General features: G+C 39.4%; 1 protein-coding gene across 1 annotated transcript in view; it reads left to right on the top strand.

The window, feature by feature from the left end:
* The window catches only part of LOC126419122 (ribosomal RNA small subunit methyltransferase NEP1), a 51,297-nt gene extending 32,799 nt beyond the window's left edge, over positions 1–18,498 (top strand). The window contains exons 4-5 of the mRNA XM_050086223.1: positions 3,957–4,165; positions 18,285–18,498. Coding sequence (XP_049942180.1) covers positions 3,957–4,165; positions 18,285–18,398 — 323 coding nt within the window. The 3' untranslated portion in view covers positions 18,399–18,498. The remainder of the gene's footprint in view (positions 1–3,956; positions 4,166–18,284) is intronic.
* The last annotated feature ends 2,199 nt before the right edge of the window (positions 18,499–20,697 follow it).

Here is a 20,697-nt window from a genome sequence, read left to right as displayed (position 1 = left end):
GCCACCCCTGGCAAAAACTGATGATAATAAGCAATCATACCTAAAAAAAACACCTGGAATTCTTTGGCTAATGTAGGACACAGAAGAGCCATAACAGAGGAGACATGCTGATGAAGTGGTAGAGATCTTGAACCCGAGACAAAACCGAGTGAGGTGGCACAATGCTTAGCACACTGGACTCGCATTCAGGAGGACACCAGTTCAAACCCACATCTAACTATCATGATTTAGGTTTTCCACAATTTCCGTAAATTGCTTCAGGCAAACGCCAGGATGGTTCCTTTGAAAGGACACAGCTGACTTCCTTCCCCATATTTCCTTATCCGATGGGGACGATGACCTCGCTGTTTGGTCCCCTACCCCAAATTAACCAACCAACCCAAGATAAAGAATAGAAGGCTGAAAGAAGCGGCACTTTTCCAAATTACATTTTAACCTGGTGGCCTATAACACTGAAAAGAGCGTACGTAAGTTGCTGGAATGTTCAGCAGTAGAGGAGATATAGACCACAATATCATCAAGGTAGTTTTCGCAGCCAGGCACAGACCTTGTGAGTTGTTTGAGAAACTGTTGAAAACTCACTGGGGCACTGGCCACAGCAAACGGTAACCTCAAGTATTAATACAAGCCAAAAGGCGTATTAACGACCAAGAGCCATTGAGACTCAGCATCAATGGGAAGCTGCAATGGAAAGATTGATCTTGGAAAAATACTGAGCACCAGCGAGCTTAGCAAAAAGTTCATCAGGGTGTGGTAAGGGATATGTGTCAATGATAGATTGAGTATTGACAGAAGCTTAGAAATTGCTGCAAAGGTGTAACTATCACGGCAGCTTCTTGACAATGACTAAATAGCCTGTTTGTTGGATGCAAAACCTTATGATAAACCTAGAAATCAACAAAAAGCTTACTGGATCAACGGAGACGGCCAATACACAATTGACGTCCATGTCAGCATTTGCAATAGGCTGTTGGAATTTTGCATTACAAACAGGAGCAATGTGGCCTGTTTTATTGCACCGATGGCAAATGGTGCACTGCTTAGGACAGTCCGGCCTATCTTGAGTGACAAAATATGACGGACAAGAGGAAAGCGTGAAGTGCTTGAATTGTTGTTCATTACTGGGTACCGAGCGAGGTGGCGCAGTGGTTAGCACACTGGACTCGCATTCGGGAGGACAACGGTTCAATCCCGTCTCCAGCCATCCTGATTTAGGTTTTCCGTGATTTCCCTAAATCGTTTCAGGCGAATGCCGGGATGGTTCCTTTGAAAGGGCACGGCCGATTTCCTTCCCCATCCTTCCCTAACCCGAGCTTGCGCTCCGTCTCTAATGACCTCGTTGTCGACGGGACGTTAAACAACACTAACCTAACCTCATTACTGGGTAGATCACATAACTAATGAGGAGATATTGAATAGAGTTGGGGAGAAGAGGATTTTGTTTCACAACTTGACTAGAAGAAGGGATCAGTTGGTAGGACATGTTCTGAGGCATCAAGGGATTACCAGTTTAGTATTGGAGGGCAGCGTGGAGGGTAAAAATCGTAGAGGTAGACCAAGAGATGAATACACTAAGCAGGTTCAGAAGGATGTAGGTTGCAGTAAGTACTGGGATATGAAGAAGCTTGCACAGATAGAGTAGCATGGAGAGCTGCATCAAACCAGTCTCAGGACTGAAGACCACGACAAAAACAGCAACTGGGCGTGCTGTGCTGCTGCTGCAGCCATGGCTGCCGCAGTGGTACGGGCTGGCCATCGTGATGTTCTGCTCGCGCATGGACCACTGCCACCACATCTTCACCCTGCGAACAGTCCAACAAATGGAGCGTGGAAGTGGGGTAACTTCTGCAACCTAACCACAGTTCAGTTCGAGTACCTGCAACCCTCGAGACCTCAAACGATTGTGCAATAGTCAGAATGTTGGAGAGGAAGGGGTTTTCACTTTGAAAGGCCTGCTCATGAACCTCAGGATCGGGGGCCAACCAAATGATTGCATCACAAACCATTTAGTCGACTGCTAATGTACATCAGTGACAAAGTGACAATGACGGCTTAAACCGTGATGCTCAGCTGCCCAAGCTTTATAGGAGAATGTCCCAATTTCTTGTGACGCTGACAGAATCCAACTCGAGCGGCTGTGACATGCGTCTATTACGGTAGTATTTTGAAAGAAGATCACATGTGTTAGTAAAAGGGAGTGGCGGTGGGCCAGTGGGCAAAGGAGTTGATATGTGCGAGGTGATAACAAAGACAAAAAGAAAGCACGGCATATGGTAAAATCAGTCAATCCAAATGCAGAAAAATGCTGCTGCAACTATATTTTGTAGGCTCCCCATTCTTCAACAGACTCACCGTAAACAGGAAATGGTGGGGGATAAATGGCAGGGGTAGTGCCAAGAGGTGCAAGGAGTGACATGGCAGGCAATGTAGATTGGTACAGACCTATAACTGGCCAAAACAGAGGCAGGTGTTTGCAATACCTGGATTTGATTGTGTTGCACTGTAGCAAACGCCTCCCGCTGTTAACTGAGATTCTGCAACAGCACAGTAAGAACCCCTTGCTGATCAACCAGCTGACATATAAAGTCATCAATAGTACTGTCATACATTGTAGATGCAACAGAGGACCTACCAGAGACTGAAAACTGCTGGGAGAACAGTCCCACACTCGTTGTCACTTGTGTTGTAACTTAGATACACAACTCACAATATTAGTACTACTTTATTAGACTGTGACATTTATGCAAATCTCCATAACATACACTTACCACAGTAAGATAAGGCAAATGTATGCCAGCAGTAATAACATGATAACTGAGTGTGAACATAGCACGGAGGGGTTTAAATAGGCTCTCACCTGTTGCGGGCTGTGTCAGAAGATCACAGTACTGGTCTTTCGCAGCACACTCTCATGAATGACAATACATTGCTAATGCATGCGGCTTTCAATTTTGTGCACATTACTTCGGTAACCTATCGAAATTCCCCTTTGAAAATGTATATCATCATTGCCTGATTTCACAAATTATTTCAGATGAGGCATACAATAAAAAAATGTGTCAAGAACAAGGCAAGATATTTGTGTTTAATTGACATTTTGAGGTTCAGTGATGGGGAAGTTTAACTGGCTCCTGAAGAGGCATAACGTTAAATTATTCTTTAGGCCTCCAGCAATAATACAGTTTTTGAGATCTCTGAAGGATGATAGAGGGCTCTTACATAACCTACCTTGTGAGCAGAGTCTTCCTTGTGTCAGATAGACAATGCACACTCTAGAGCAGTTCCAGATGAGCACAAGAGCTGTATAAATTGAGGCTTTTTCAAGATTTTGTGGGTGGCGGAAGCACGAAATGCAGTAGCATATTTAAGTAAGCTGTCAAACTAAAATCTTGGAAAATAGCTGGGGAGGGGGGCAAGGGGGGGGGGGGGGGAGCAAAAAAAAAAAAAAAATTATAGGTGGCGTGTGTGGAACACAAATGTTGCATTATTTAGTGACAGACTGAGCCCCTGTTACATTACAGTGGGCGACACAGGTTTACCAGTATGAGGACTAGCCCATTGACGATGTGACATTTGATGAGCACTTGCAGCGACCAAGGAGTATTCAGTCAAAAGTTCATGGGGGTTTAACCATTCAACACAGCTGAACATCTGGGACAGTTTTATTACTTAATATTGCCACAAGATGGCACATTTGTATAGTATGCTTACATTAGTACACTTAACCTGCAACAGCCTTCATTACCACTGCATAAGTGCTGTGTGTAGCGAAGCACAACATCTCTCAGCAAAGTAGATTGTTCAAGTTAAGTTCTCGTATCTTAGTAAGACCCCTGCCCCCCCCTTTGCTAGACAAAACATTGTCTTTATTGTTTTCAGAGGTCAATAACTGTTAAACTATTGCTGTTGTATGTTTACTGTGTGTCATTTCTAATTCAGTTTCATTCTTCGAACAGTGCAGCTGCTACATAGATTTAGTGTGCGAGCATCAGACAGCCCCATGAAGCTGTTGAAAGTCATACGCAACCCTGTGACAGATCACCTCCCTGTTGGCTGTCGTAAGGTGGGGACTTCATTTTCAGCTGACCGAATAGTACATCCCCGTGAGCTTGTGCCAGATAATGAACCGATAGTGGTGGTTGTTGGTGCTATGGCCCATGGAAAGGTGAGCTTAGAGACACATGAACTTCTTTAGCCTGTGTTTCACTAACTTTTATTTACCATAATTTACCATTTGGGTTATTGGATCATTTTCTAATACAGTTGAAGAAATTATTTGATTTTGATGCTATTTAGTAGTTAAGCAAGTTTTTGTGAAGACCAATCAGTAATAGTTTCCTGCCAGTTTTGCAAGACTGACTGTCTCGTATAAATTAAGTATGCTATTGTATTGTATTGTATTGTATTGTACTGACCAGATACTATTGTTTTTTAGTACCTTACAATGAATTTTGTTCTCAAGAATGAGTGCACTTGCACAGTTTGGTCACCAGTATGTGAGATGTTACTTCATCTGAGAGGACATACTGTGCTAATAAATTTATTTGCTGGATATACAACAACTTGATTTAAAATCACATTCAGAAACAATTGGTGAAGATTACCTTCTTATACTGGAGGCCAAATGGACACCATTGCATAAGTTACACTTTTTTTTTCTCCATCTTAAAAATATAAAATGAGTTCAGCAGATGGCTGTAGAATTTAAAAGAATAATTGTGTTGTGTGTATATTTAAGTTTCTTCTACAAAATTTCTAAGAAGGAAACTGATTTCTCCTAATTAGATAGTAAAAGCCTCAGTTGGTATGAAGCTGTTGAGATATGCAAGAAGTAAAGATTAGTAAGTCAATTTTGATCCATGTTTTTGAAGTATGTGCGATGTACTCTTTCCAGTGACTGGCAAAGAAGGTGGAGAAGGCTGGACTCGCTCTTGGAGGGTAAACAAAGCTGACAATTTTCAGCATTATCCCTAAAGGGATATTGGCCCTCTGTATCTGAGTGAAGTGTTAGGTTTGAATCAGAGACTTTGAAGGTTCAGGGACAGGCTAGGCTGTGATGTCCTGGACATATGTTGTAGGGTTGAAAACCACTGGGTTCCCCTAAATGGGTCAGTGTGCAGTGTATCTCAGAGACTGCTAACCATATAGCTGACTCTGTGTGGGTTGCACATAAAGTTTTTTTTTTTAAAAAAAGTATGTGACTCTGCATCCAGTCCAGATAATGATGACTGTAAGAGACCCAGAAATATTAGTGTAAGATAAAAAAAAACCCTCCCCCCAGCAGGCAGGTGACACTGTGTAATTAACGCAGCAAAGTCCTGAAATAATGATAAAGTTCACATAATACTGGGTACAGAAAGGCACTTAAAACCCAGACTCGACACCAGTGAAATTTTTGTGTAAAATTTAATTAGAGGACACCAAAAGGATAGACAATTGGAAAATGGAGATAGTGGATTTGAGTTTCATATAATCTGCAACAAATACACTGAGGTAGAAATTCAAGCTGTAGATGAGATTGTGTGGGCAAGACTTAATATAAAGAGTGGGCATAAGCTTATCATCGGATCACCAGACTTTCTCACTTTCACAGAGTGCCTACAATGGCCAGTTTTTCTCTAACATGTCTCAGCTAACTGGCAACTCCTGTACCAATTGTCAATGATGACATGTCTGTGTGTACCTGACAAGCATTTTTACAATTTCTGTTGAGCTGTTTGATGGTTCATCAGGCTGTTTTCCCACATATACTTCAATATTACCAGTGTAAAAACTCTTTGTGTCACACATGCCAAATATTTTTGTAGTGTATTTGGCTGGTTTGAACAGTATATACTGGATGCAGGTGCCATTGCCTCTAAATCATATCAGCATTTCATTGATCGTCTCATATTCAGTAGGATTATAGGATTGTTTCCCATTGACTGTAAAGGTTTGTAAAACTTTCTCACAGCAGCTAACTTGTCAAGTTTTCTCCTTTTATTTTGGTGGATACGCCATCAAACCTGATACTACACATGACAAGTAGAAATCTCGCATAGCCCATTGTGGCCCTCAGGTTATCCATACCTGTACTGTCTGACTCCCAGAGTTCTTTTACATTTACATGTTGACCTTTCTTTATACTTACCCACATTAAAACACTGAATAGTACCATAATTTCACATCTGTCCGCAACTTTACAATCGCTTGTTCATTTGTGATTGTCTATATATTTGTTAGTATGGGAGGCTATCATATCCATTTCAAAAAGCTGGGAAAATGTGTCAATTTCATTAGAAATATTGATTGAATAGCTTGGGACACCAGGTGAAACTTTTATAATATTTATTTACTTAATTGTATTTGTTTTAGAGGCTGTTTTTTACTCTATTTTGATAGCTTGCCTTTTCCTAAGAAAAACTTAATTCCTGAACTTCTTTCTTTCTAACACCCACCTTTGTCCTCCTGTTCAGAGTTAGTTTCATGGTCGCTGTCACTAAAAATAACTACTTTGTCACTCAGATCACCTTCGCTTTCAGCTAACTCAACAAGATTTATTGCAGGTCCATCTACTTCGTCAAGTTCTTGAAGGTATGCAGGAATGTCCTCAAGCTTTCTGAAATCTGTGGTCCTAGAAACAAATAGACAAAGAATACCAACTGTTGGCTAATGACTCTTACGTTACAAAAAATACGCAACAAAATAGCTTACATATTTTTGTGATCTTTGTAATAAATACTGTGATGAAAAGGTACTTTGACAGTTCAATTCTTTGCTTGGATAAAGTAAAAATAACACACATGTTCAAAATTGCCAGAAAGAAACAAGTATAACAAGAGCAGGTGCACAGTATATGGAGTGCCCCGCTACATTTTCCTTGTGAAACAAAGCAATACTGAGGGGAAGGAGGGTAGAGGAAAGAAAGGGGGCTAGGAGGATCAAATAAACAAATGCCTAGAGGTACCATGTCACAGGACTCTGCGTTATGCTACAGCACTGTGTAATTCTGTTATGGAGTACTAAGTACCCAGCACACCAGCTCGAAAATTGAAATTCAAAGGGGGTGGGGGGTGGGGGGGAGATGTGCTGAAAGGTGAAAGAGTATAGAAGGGAAAGAAAAAAAGGCAAATGACGGGAATTAAAATTCTCACATGCTCCCTAGCTGGCCAAAATAGAAAAAGGGTTGAGGACTGAGTGGTTACTTCATATGTATTAATGCTTGACAAACTGAATACTCTCCCCCATATCTGATGATCTCGTAGTTGGTGGGATGTTAAACTAAATTTTCCTTCCTTCTTCCTTAATATTCTCCATATTCCAAGCAACATTTTGAGAGGAAAAGTACAAACAGATTTACTAAAATTTATAAAACACTCTTCACGTACCATTTAGACTATGGACCCGTTGCGTATGGGACAGCTGTGACTTCTGTCATAGGATTATTACAAGCTATACAGCACAGTGTAATGCCTTTCACAATCAGAGCTTTTCATACAAGCCCTGACAATAGCCTTCCTATGCAACCGGGAATACCTTCTTTGAAAGTACGACACCAATAAAATGTAATTAACTGTACAATTAATATTAACTAAATGCCAAAGCACTCCCATCATCCCATTTTGTTCCTAAACTCAGGGCCAGGTTATTCACAAACCACCTTACCAATAGAATGAGCCTTGCAGTATGACTCAAAGACTTCCAATGAGAACATCAATTTCCTCCAGTAACCCGTATGTGTAACTACCAGTCACTGACTCCCCATTGCATGTGCCCCAGCCACCAGTAAGGATGGATCTATGGTGTGGTACCAAAGACAACAAAAATCTCATTTTTATTACTGTATGTTTTATTCAGTCGCAAAGAATATCCACATTTCAGATACCATTACACATACATTTCCAACAATTACGAGCTAGTTGGCTAAGCGTTCATCTCTAAAAGAAATAAAGAACGGCAATATTTATGCTGCAGAATTAATAGCAACATGTACAGCCCAAAAATACAGTACAACTTTTCCTCTACAGAACATCTTTGTCTACAGGAATTCCTCGAGTGTGTAACCAGCTACATGCCTTCACAATACTGGGATATCCACTTTCTTCTTCTAGATAATGTATCATGTCAGCATTCAGAGTAATTAATTGGGTGGCAAACTACCCAAAAAATCAGTGATGATAAAAACAAAAGAACTAAAAACTCTAATTTAAAGATGCACATTATACTGTAGCATCCTAGAGAGCTGTGAAAAGAATGGCTATATATTACACACCACAGGAAATTGTGAGCAACTGAAAGCACTACAAAGTTATTGCCTCAGGAAGTCTCCAAATTGGATGTACTAAAATTGCTCATGAATTATACTATGGCAAGAAGAACCTCTCCCCTCATTCTGCCCCCTACCTTTTAACTGTTTGTTACATCTTTTAAGATTGAACAACTTCACAGGATGTGAAACATCTATTGAGCAAATAGTGAACTACCTACAGCAGATCCTAGAAGGTAACATAAATCACAAACTGTGTTCTGCACTTCCTATTTATGAGCAGTTATTGTCACAAGACTAAATGTTGACTGCAAGGGTAGGTCTGTCACTGCCAGTTTAGCCCATAGGCACTTCCCAACGTGTTCTTCACTGCGGACTCAACATTAACAATAAAATACCTTTGTGTTCTGTTAACAAAATAGCTGTAAACTACATATTTCTATATATTTCTTTTACACACTGATCTTTGTGTTTCACCCTGGCGCCATTTAATTTTCCCTAGTCAGTATAGTCAAGGAGTCGAGGATGAATCCCGAGCCACAGGTTTGTTTCTGGCAGAGGCCTCCACCTGCCCACCTACTCGAGTCAGTACCTTGACACCTATTAAATTTTTTCATATTTGTTAATCTGTTGAGTGTAACAGATATGATATTTTTATCATTGAAAACACAAAAAAAAAAATCTCTCACACATACGAAGTTTATTGAAAAAAAATGAATATTTGACTTTTTGGAAGAATTTTATCTATTTCCCTACATTAGTGTTATCCCCCTTCAAAGTATTCTCCTTTTCGCACTATACATTTATACCAGCACTTTTTCTAAACCCTGCAACACATCTGAAACTCATTCTTTCAGATAACATTTAGCTCTCTTAGCAACACATTTTTAATCTCATCTGTTGTTGTTGTTGTTGTGGTCTTCAGTCCAGAGACTGGTTTGATGCAGCTCTCCGTGCTGCTCTATCCTGTGCAAGCTTCTTCATCTCCCCGTACCTACTGCAACCTACATCCTTCTGAATCTGCTTAGTGTATGCATCTCTCGGTCTCCCTCTACAATTTTTACGCTCCGCGCTGCCCTCCAATACTAAATTGGTGATCCCTTGATGCCTCAGAATATGTCCTACCAACCGATCCCTTCTTGCAGCCAAGTTGTGCCACAAATTTCTCTTCGCCCCAATTCTATTCAATACCTCCTCATTAGTTGTGTGGTCTAGCCATCTAATCTTTTGCATTCTTCTGTAACACCATATTTCGAAAGCTTCTATTCTCTTCTTGCCCAACTATTTATCGTCCATGTTTCATTTCAATACATGGCTACACTTCCTACAAACACTTTCAGAAACGAATTCCTGACGCTTTAATCTATTCTCGATGTTAACAAATTTCTCTTCTTCAGAAACGCTTTCCTTACCATTGCCAGTCTACATTTTACATCCTCTCTACTTTGATCATCATCAGTTATTTTGCTCCCCAAATGGCAAAACCCCTTTACTATTTAAGTGTGTCATTTCCTAATCTAATTCCCTCAGCATCACCCGACTTAATTCGACTACATTCCATTATCCTCGTTTTGCTTTTGTTGATGTTCTTCTTATATCCTCCTTTCAAGACACTTTCCATTCCGTTCAACTGCTCTTCTAAGTCCTTTGCTGTCCATGACAGAATTACAATGTCATGGGCGAACCTGAAAGTTTTTATTACTTCTCTATGGATTTTAATCCCTACTCAAAATGTTTCTTTTGTTTCCTTTACTGCTTCCTCAATATACAGATTGAATAGCATCGGGGAGAGGCTGCAATCCTGCCTCACTCCCTTCCCAACCACTGCTTCCCTTCCATGCCCCTTGACTCTTATAACTGCCATCTGGTTTCTGTACAAATTGTAAATAGCCTTTCGCTCCCTGTATTTGACTCCTGCCACCTTCAGATTTTGAAAGAGAGTATTCCAGTCAACATTGTCAAAAGCTTTCTCTAAGTCTACAAATGCTAGAATTGTTGTTTTGCCTTTCCTTAATCTATCTTCTAAGATAAGTCGTAGGGCCAGTACTGCCTCACGTGTTTCAACATTTCTACGGAATCGAAACTGATGTTCCCCGAGATTGGCTTCTACCAGTTTTTCCATACGTCTGTAAAGAATTCGCGTTAGTATTTTGTAGCCCTGGCTTATTAAACTGATAGTTCGGTAATTTTGACATCTGTCAACACCTGCTTTCTTTGGGATTGGAATTATTATATTCTTCTTGAAATCTGAGGGTATTTTGCCTGTCTGATACATCTTGCTCAGCAGATGGTAGAGTTTTGTCAGGGCTGGCTCTCCCAAGGCTATCAGTAGTTCTAATGGAATATTGTCTACCCCTGGGGCCTTGTTTTGACTTAGGTCTTTCAGTGCTCTGTCAAACTCTTCACGCAGTATTGTATCTCCCATTTCATCTTCATCTACATCTACATCCTCTTCCATTTCCATAATAATGTCCTCAAGAACATCGCCCTCGTATAGACCCTCTATATACTCCTTCCGCCTTTCTGCTTTCCCTTCTTTGCTTAGAACTAGGTTTCCATCTGAGCTCTTGATATTCATGCAAGCGGTTCTCTTTTCTCCAAAGGTCTCTTTAATTTTCCTCTAGGCAGTATCTGTCTTACCCCTAGTGATATACACCTCTGCATCCTTACATTTGTCCTTTAGCCATCCCTGCTTAGCCATTTTACACTTCCTGTCGATCTCATTTTTGAGACGTTTATATTCCTTTTTGCCTGCTTCATTGACTGCAATTTTATATTTTCTCCTTTCATCAACTAACTTCAGTATCTCTTATGTTATCCAGGATTTTTATGAGCCCTCATTTTTTTACCTACTTGATCCTCTGCTGCCTTCACTATTTCAGCTCTCAAAGCTACCCATTCTTCTTCTACTGTATTTCTTTCCCCCATTCTTGTCAATCGTTCCCTAATGCTCTCCCTGAAACTCTCTACAACCAGTGGTTCTGTCAGTTTATTCAGGTCCCATCTCCTTAAATTCCCACCTTTTTGCAATTTCTTCAGTTTTAATCTACAGTTCATAACCAATAGATCGTGGTCAGAGTCCACGTCTGCCCCTGGAAATGTCTTCCAATTAAAACCTGGTTCCCAAATCTCTGTCTTACCATTATATAATCTATCTAAAACCTTCCAGTGTCTCCAGGCCTCTTCCATGTATATGACCTTCTTTCATGATTCTTAAACCAGGTGTTAGCTATGATTAAGTTAGGCTCCATGCAAAATTTTACCAGGTGGCTTCCTCTTTCATTCTTTACCCTCAGTCCATTTTCACCTACTACTTTTCCTTCTCTTCCTTTTCCTACTATCGAATTCCAGTCCCCCAGGACCATTAAATTTTCGTCTCCCTTCGCTATCTGAATAATTTGTTTTATCTCCTCATACATTTCATCAATCTCTTCGTCATCTGCGTAGCTAGTCGGCATATAAACTTGTACTATTGTGGAAGGTGTGGGCTTCGTTTCTATCTTGGCCCAAATAATGCGTTCACTACGCTGTTTTTAATAGCTTACCCACATTCCTATTTTTTAATTCATTATTAAACCTACTCCTGCATTACCCCTATTTGATTTTGTATTTATAACCCTGTATTCACCAGACCAGAAGTCTTGTTCCTCCTGCCACTGAACTTCACTAATTCCCACTATATTTAACTTAACCTATCCATTTCCCTTTTTAAATTTTCCAACCTACCTGCCCGATTAAGGGATCTGACATTCCACACTCCGACCCGGAGAATGCCAGTTTTCTTTCTCCTGATAACAACGTCCTCCAGAGTAGTCCCCGCCCGGAGATCCGAGTGGGGGACTATTTTACCTCCGGAATATTTTACCAAAGAGGATGCCATCATCATTTAACCATACAGTAAAGCTGCATTCCCTCGGGAAAAATTACGGTTGTAGTTTCCCCTCGTTTTGAGCCGTTTGCAGTACCAGCACAGCAAGGCCGTTTTGGTTAGTGTTACAAGGCCAGATCAGTCAGTCATCAAGACTGTTGCCCCTGCAACTACTGAAAAGGCTGCTGCCCTTCTTCAGGAACCACATGTTTGTCTGGCCTCTCAGCAGATAGCCCTCCATTGTGGTTGCACCTACGGTACGTAAGTAGTAATCCTTATTGATCAGTTGACCTTGTGCGATTGAAATCTAAGAAGACAGTGAGCATAGTTTTCACATTTGACTGCACTTGTCAAGATTTTCTTCAGTCTTGGTGATCTGGAATGCTGCTGTCAAGTTGAATGGATCATAATTTCGACATTGTATCTTTAAGCCCATGTTTTGTCAGCTGTTATGACACCCTTTGGTAGTTCTGCATCGTTACTGATTGCACCTAGTGACCCCTCAGCATCTTGCATTAACATTCTCAAGCAATCTGAGCCTGCACCAGAGTAGGTGATATCTCTGCCACTGTTACTCCACGCAATAGCTGTAATATAACACAAGGCTTTATCTTTCACAGAAATCAATCACTCCAATCTGATGAACTTGGAGCAAATATGGTGATGCGGCACTCATTTTGTACGACAAGTACAGAGAAGGCTAATGACAAAAAGAGCTGGCGCAGGTGTCTTCATATTGACATTTTGAAGGACACATTTTATTCGAAAAAATATAAGTCACCATATATAGGTGGGACATTCAGCTTTACATCTTGCCACACTTGAGGCATTCCCAGTGTTTCTGCTAGGGTTCATATCATCTCATTACACTTCACAAACTGTTTGTGGTAACTCTGGCAGATGGTCATTTGCGAAGAACCTCCACTGTACATAAACTAGATAGAACTTCACCCAATTGGGTTCCAGGTTTGCCCAATTTTTAAAGAGGAAAACAGGATGAGAAATACAAAACAGTTGACCACTTGTTCTACTTTGAAGCCAAAGATACAAACAGCTTCATCCAGATGACATGATCAAAAATTTTGCAAAGGCTACAGCTAGAACTTCCTGTGTTCAAAGTCACAAACTACTTCCTAAATCTCTCTCATTGTATCCCCGAGTACACCTAGTGTGCATCAGTGGATACTCCTCTGTTGACACAACTGGAGGCTTCTATTTTTCTCTAGTGTTGCTTGAGAGATCAACACTCTGGATGTCCTCCAGTACTTTAACTGACCCACTCACAAACAGTGATCAGTGGGAGGAAATAGTATGAGCATCGGCCAGTAGAACAGTTCTGTCATCCTTTGCAATAAATATGAAACGTAACAAGTTCCGACAAGAATTAAATTGTTCCATAGAGAAACAAAAAGAGAAAGAAAGGAAAATACGTAAATCAGATACATCTTCGATGGCACCATTAGACCTTAAATCTTTCCCTGCAGTAGAACTACTTGTAGATATGGGTAATGTATCAGTATAGTGATTCAACCAAGCCTCCTTTAATTTTCACTGCTCCACTCCCCCCATTTAACTATCATACAGTGGGATTATTATTATTATCACCACCACCACCACCACCACCACCACCACCACCACCACCTTGTGGAAATAAAGTAGTTGATGTGCCTCTTGTCGACAGTAAGTATTGTACTGCAAGAATTGCTGTTATGGGAATACCATCTTCCTACAGTCTGAAACTACCACATTTTAACTAACAAAAGAAGAAATGTAACCCTCGGAATCTGAAAGTCTGCTTTGGTAACCATTTGCAACTTCACCTCCCCTAGCTGGAGATGTATTTTATCAGGAAATGGAGGAACTATTAGATTAGTTACCCCTCCCACTAATCCTGCGTGTTGGTGTCAATATCCATAATTGTGTGTGGGGCAGCAAGAAAGAAAATAGTAATTGCCAGCTAATCCAGTGGCTGCTTGGCTGCCTGTGGAATCAGTCTGATGAACAGAGGTACCTCAACAAATTTTAGTGTCACTCATGGCAGCCTTCTGTGTAGTTAGCTTAACACTCTGACATCTGTGATATAATGCCACATTCATTGCAATCAGTGTGGCAGCAACTGTCATCCAGTCATTTTATCAGTACTGCATTTGGGCTCCAGTTAATGTTCTATTGCAGTTGTCTGCACAAAAAGTCATCTGGAACTTATACTCCTCTGAAATGTACATCACAATATCTCCAGAAAATGACATTGATAAGAAGTAGCTTCATTTATTTCATATTTTTGAAGGCTCTTCCTCACAATAGCATAAACATGTATGAGTGAATGAAACATACAGCATAGGTGCTTGTGATGGTACCTCAGCAAATGCTATGAACTTCATTTTTATGCCAGTTTTGCCTTGCTTACGTTCTCCGACCGTGGACCGTGGGAGAAATTTGTGCGTCAGTTGGTCAATCTTATGTATGAGGCAGTCAACAGTGAAGGTCATCGAACCCTTTAGTAAACTAATTTGGGTGAAATGTGGTGGCTCGTAATGTACATTCTCAATTACCTTGTGAATGACTCGCTTTTGGACCCATGTTTACTGGATTGTTTCTGCTTCTGTTGTATACTTTCATCTATGTCAGTTTCTGCTGTGTAGATAGAGGTTGAAAGACATTTGTATTTTGCTGTTGTCATTGGAGAAATGTTAGGGAGGCATTCTAAATCAATATATCAATGCACCTTTTCATCGTAGCGTTATGTGGAGGAAATGGGATATTTTTCAAGAAAAACTAAATGCTCATTAATTGGCAGTTTATGAGATAATAGTAGCAAACTGGGAGTTCCATTATTGCTGCCCTCCATGGAGAATGAACTGTCTTTTTTTTCTTTCACAGTCTCATCTTCATGATGCTTGCAGGAGTGGACGCTGTCTGTAAGCATAGGTTTAATCTTGATACACTACATGAGATGAAGCAATGCTGAAAGTTTCCAATTCTCTTCGTACAAATTTAATCACAATACTTCAAAATCTTCATAGGATCAACTTACAGAGGTATCTTCCATCTTTGCTATATGTTTACTTATCTTGAAATTATCTTCCACAAGACATGTTGATACCCTTATATTTGATACCCTTATATACTTTGTGTCCTTAGTTATTCAAGTCATCCTCATTTAATGTCCATTATAACGTAGCTTCAGTCAGTTTATTGTGAACAACTCGAGGCAACTGTCCACTCGAGACTGATAAAATTAGTTTCTTGTATTAATACATAGAATAAAATTTTAGTTCATGGTGCATTCCACATAACTGTTCATTCCACTCGTACCAGTCAGCACTTTCCATACATGTGGCAATTGTAGGGTCTAATATTTGTACTTGACAATAAATGAACTGCAGTCTTATTGACCCGCTTGTCCCTCGGTGGGACACCAAATACAATGCTTTGGTAACTAACGGACATAAAATCAATTCTTATTGGAAATTTCTCATATTTATCCTAGAGATGCCTTTTATGTCAACAGCTGAAGACATTTTGTGACATAAATATTGAATATTTCAACTACTATTAGGCATCCTATTCCATCACAAAGTGCAAACATAAATTGGAGATGAGCTTGGTGTGATGTCACTTCCCTCAGTTAATGTACAGGAGTTGCAGAGCATAACTGTTCCTCTAAATCAGGGGTGGACAAGATGTCAGCTTGTCGATCCTGTCCGGGCCCGAGTGCTAAAGTCTGACTTCACATTTCCTCCACCGCCACGCTGTGCTGTCTGAGCGTGTGGAGGGGGAAGAGGGAAAACAGCAAATGCACTGCATTTAAATGGCAGTGCAATTGCACTACATATAACTTGGTTCTTTATTTCACATTTCTCAACAACATACATCACAAACAAAATAAGTTTTCAGTGTAATGAATTATTTTTGGTACCCAGAAGACATTATTTTTATCTGGTATACAAAACAGTCGGTGTACAGACAGACACAGACAATTTCACAGTTTCGCACTCAAATTGCCACACAATTGTGACATATTTAGTTTCATAATTGGAAAAAGATCTTTCACACAAGTATGGCTTTCAAAATATTTTAGCACTTTTGCAGCCTCATTATGGAAACTTGGGAAAATCTACCTGAGAAAACCAGTGTAGATGTCCTAGACAGTTTTAATGTAAAAAGACATGTAATTAAAATTGGAATTACCGTGCAGGTCAGTCAGTTACATCTGCACATGCATAAGGGTGCTTTCAACTGAAATGGCAGAAGGTCTCGAAAAGAGATGTAAGACCGACAGTGCCCTCAAAATCTTTATAAAATTATCGTTGCATTTCTTTCAAGGCTACAATGAATTCTTCAAACCTCATGCTTTCTTTAATGCCAGTGAGCTTAGGGAAATGGATTGTCTTTGTCAGAATGTGCCGCTTCCGCAATGTGATGTTCTTTTTAAATGAATCCCCATTAAATCAGAAAGAACTTACTTTGCAATGTCTTACTGTCAAGTCCACTTAAAATTAAATTCATCCTGAATGTTCTAATTTTAGTTTCTGCACTCCTTTTTCCTTCATAATTTGACAATAGCGAGATTAAATTGAAAAATCGTTCCAGGCACATCCTTTGAAAACTGTTGCAGCTGAAAATGGAGGTGTGACTTCAGAATATAAATTATTTGTACCACCAATTTTTTCAAGTACTCCATGCCCGCAAATTTAGTACAAAGTCTGTCAATCGTTGTAATTTTTTTGCTCTTTCAGAAAAGCTTAAATTCATTCAGTGTGATACTTTGTTACTTCATAGCAAATAAGCAATATCTGTTGCTTATGCAAATTGAGTATTCTCGTATATTTCTTCTGTCATTTATTTTATAGTTCATATGGCAGATGTGCAGTGCAGTGCAGTGCAGTGCAGTGCAGTGCAGTGATGTCACTCCACAGTGCACCATGTAGAAGCTTATAGACACACTGCTCACATGTGATAACTACTACACAACTGTGAATACAATAACGGTTATTTGTGTTACAGTGTATTGTTATAAATTTCACTTATTTATGAGCTAAACAAATAAATTTGCCTTTACTTAATAACATAATGCTTCATAAGATATACAACATAGTCACAGCTCTTGCAATATCTTAGATGCCCAGTTATTACACCAACCTTTTGTTGAAAATGTTGTATTTTAAGTAACTCAGCATTAGACTGTGAGAGACTATCCTGTAAATCTGATTACTTTAGCTAAAGTCTTTTTGCTACCTCTTTCATAATTTATAATTGTAGGCACAAACACGATTGTTGCAGTTACAGAATTGTTTTCTTTACCAGTAGTTCCTTCATCAGTTGGTAATACATTTACCTGTAAAATCTCTTCTACTTCTTTACAGTATCTTTGGAACAGCATCAAGCTTCACCTGTTTTGGAGGAAGATTTCACAATTGGCTTTTCGAATCCCTTTCCCAAACTGAACAGCAAAATGTCTTGAGCACATGTAATCATTAGCAACTGTGAACACGTTGGCACATTTGCAAGCATTTATCCTATTATTGTTTCCGCTAATTGTTTGTAGGAAATATATGAAACTGAATTCCTAATTTTTTTAGTTGTGTGGACTGGTTAGTATGACACATGATATCACAATAAACCATTATTTTTCTTTGAAAACAATTCAAAACATACTCTTAGAACCTCTCAGTATACTGATAGCTGCTGCAGAACTCTGCACTTAATTGGCAATCACTGTAAGAACTCTCTTGTGCAAACAGCCTCGTGCTTACTCACAAACAGAATGACGACACAATAGATTACTGTACTGGCGCGCTACACAAAAATGACACATTGTTGGTGGGCTTACTGAACAGTGACAGAGTAGGCTGTGATGCCACCATCTCAGCTTACTACTGTGCACACCTTGCATGCTCTAGTAGGTTCCACCAGGGGTTGTCCCACTGGCTAATGGAACAAAATAATATTTTCATTATTGCACCAACTTTGTCTTACATGTACTTGGCATTCCATTTTGATTTCAAGTCAATGTGTTGGAAACTCCATCATATGAGTATGTTTAATAAAAATATTGTATTTAGTTTATATTTAAAATTTATAATTGTTAATGTATTGCTACAGAGTTATTGGACACTATTGTCTTGTATTTACATGTTGTAATAAGGGGATCATTTTTTTTACTTACAGGTGAATGTGGACTACACTGAGGATACAGTATCATTTAGTAACTATCCATTATCTGCAGCTCTTACTTGCACAAAGTTATGCTCAGCATTTGAAGAAGTCTGGGGTGTTACTTAATATTGTCTGGGCACGTGCTGTGAGAAACTGTATCTGTGCATTGCGTGTAATGTGCACTTTATTTAATTGCCTTAGTGTAAATAAAAGTATTTGAAATGTTGGATTCTTTTTTAATGTAGATTGCTCTATTTAAAGCAGTATCTAGTATAAGGGCCGGCCAAAAAGTTTCTGTTTGAAGGCCATACAGTCCAAAATTTGTATGTTGATCAGGCAAAGTTGCTGCGAGCATTGAGGTAATCATCCTACTGACGCAACAGTTTGAAGACACCTGTTTGGTAAAACACCGTGTCCTGTTGTGTGAAGACGTCCACAACTGCCTGCTGCACATCTGAGTGGAATCATTGACCCTTCGAAGCCGTTCTTTAGGACCAAAAGTGTAATAATTGCATGGCGAGAGATCAGGACTGTAGGGTGGGTGCTCGATTGTGTCCCTCTTGAGATTGTATAACATCTGCGTTATGACTTTTGTGATATTGGGATGTGATTTTGTGTGCAACAGCACAGCCTTTGACACAGTTTTCATTCCAAAACACATTCTTAATCTTCCAATGAATGTCTACCAGTGTTTGTCCAGTGGTAGTTGAGGAAAAAATAAAAGCACCTCTGCCCTATTTCGACACGCATTTGGTAATAACATTGCCATAGTTCACATTTCCGCATTTTCAAGTTGGAAAGACACGAATGCCACAATAATCCCTTGCCTACACGTCAGTGATTATATACCCACATCGGAGTTTCACTATGTTGCATATACACTGCAGAAATGCCCTCAGACAGAAACATTGTGATCACTCCTTATAGTTAATTGTATAAAAAATTATATAAAAATGGTATATAAAAGAAACTGAGTTCATAAAATTGCTACATTTATGCAGAAAGAGGCAGGTTGATAAGTACTTACCTTAACATGGCACAGTTTGAACATTGTTGACAGAAATACACAAAAAAGGTAATAGTGCTTCAGGTCTTTGAAGCACAAAATTTCTTCTTTAGAGAAGAAAGAAGAATTGGTTGATGGAGGTCAGACAAAGGAGGCAGATCACTCCAAATTGAGGCTAAAAGAGTCATTTATATGTATATGGAGTTACCAGTATGAAACATTGAATACAAATTGTAATGAGGTTTAAAAGAGAGTTTGCCACACCACTGTACCTCTAGAATAGGATCAGAAAATGACACTTCTTTCTATGGTGAGTTAAAAGTTGTGGAAAGGCGGTGACTCTCCCATTTATGTAGGTTCTACAGTGAGTGCTCATCATGTTGTCTTGAGTGAAAAACTGTTTGGACACTCGTGTTTCTATCACAACCAGTTGTCACAGAGTAGCAAGGAAAGCAACACCCACGTGATAATATGACGTGGACAAGTGAATGTAATTTTTTTGGGCCATACACATATTGTGTATGATATCAGTATAATGCATATTGGGCACATGACACAATGTTGGGGAAGATTAGGAGAGAAAGCCTATGCATGCAGCACAGCAGTGTGAAGTATGGCATGCTAACATGAGCATAATTAGCAGCAAATAACACTGCCAACTAGTGAGAAATTGATTGATAGTGCAGATGCATGATCAATAAAATGAGATTGTTTCATCAGGTGCTACACAAGGAACAGGAGTAACTGACACTAAAATTAGGTTATATTTATGTAACATAATGTTCCATCAGAGTCAGAAGATGTCATTAGATGTCAGTTTAATTTTTGTCAAAAGTAATCCTAAACCATATTCCGAAATTGTGTCTTGTTTCTCCACTAGGCAGTGCCACAAGTTCCTCCAAAAATCGTAACACAACACACACACAAATGTAATACTAACTAATGTAAATCCACCCGATGATGGAGGTTTAAACCTTCGAAACGCTTCGTAGAAATAAATAAAACGGTGACTGGTAACAGTAAACTTGTTGTTTCATTTAATGTCAGTAACATTCACAGTAAAGCCTAACCTAAAAATGTTCGTATTTAAAGTTAATCTGCCCAGTCAGGCAATCAAGGCTATTTTCGAGTACAAAAACAGTGCAGAAAAGGTCGCAATGATGACACAACACATACACTTCAATAGGAATTGTCTCAAGAATAACATCATCCCAAATTATGTCAAGATTGACATCAAAACAAACACGACAACTGCGAAGAAAACACTGGAAATCGCACGAAAACTCTGGGTGAAAAATGAACTGGAAGAACTTCATATTAAAAAACAAATGTTCAACACACAACTTTATAATGCAGAATTACAGTTGGGAAAGTTGCTTCATAGATTAGAATATGATTCCATAACCAAAAGAGTCAAAG

Source organism: Schistocerca serialis, chromosome 9, assembly GCF_023864345.2.
Source record: "Schistocerca serialis cubense isolate TAMUIC-IGC-003099 chromosome 9, iqSchSeri2.2, whole genome shotgun sequence".
Lineage (NCBI taxonomy): Eukaryota > Metazoa > Arthropoda > Insecta > Orthoptera > Acrididae > Schistocerca > Schistocerca serialis.
This window is presented reverse-complemented; position numbering and strand designations above follow the sequence as displayed.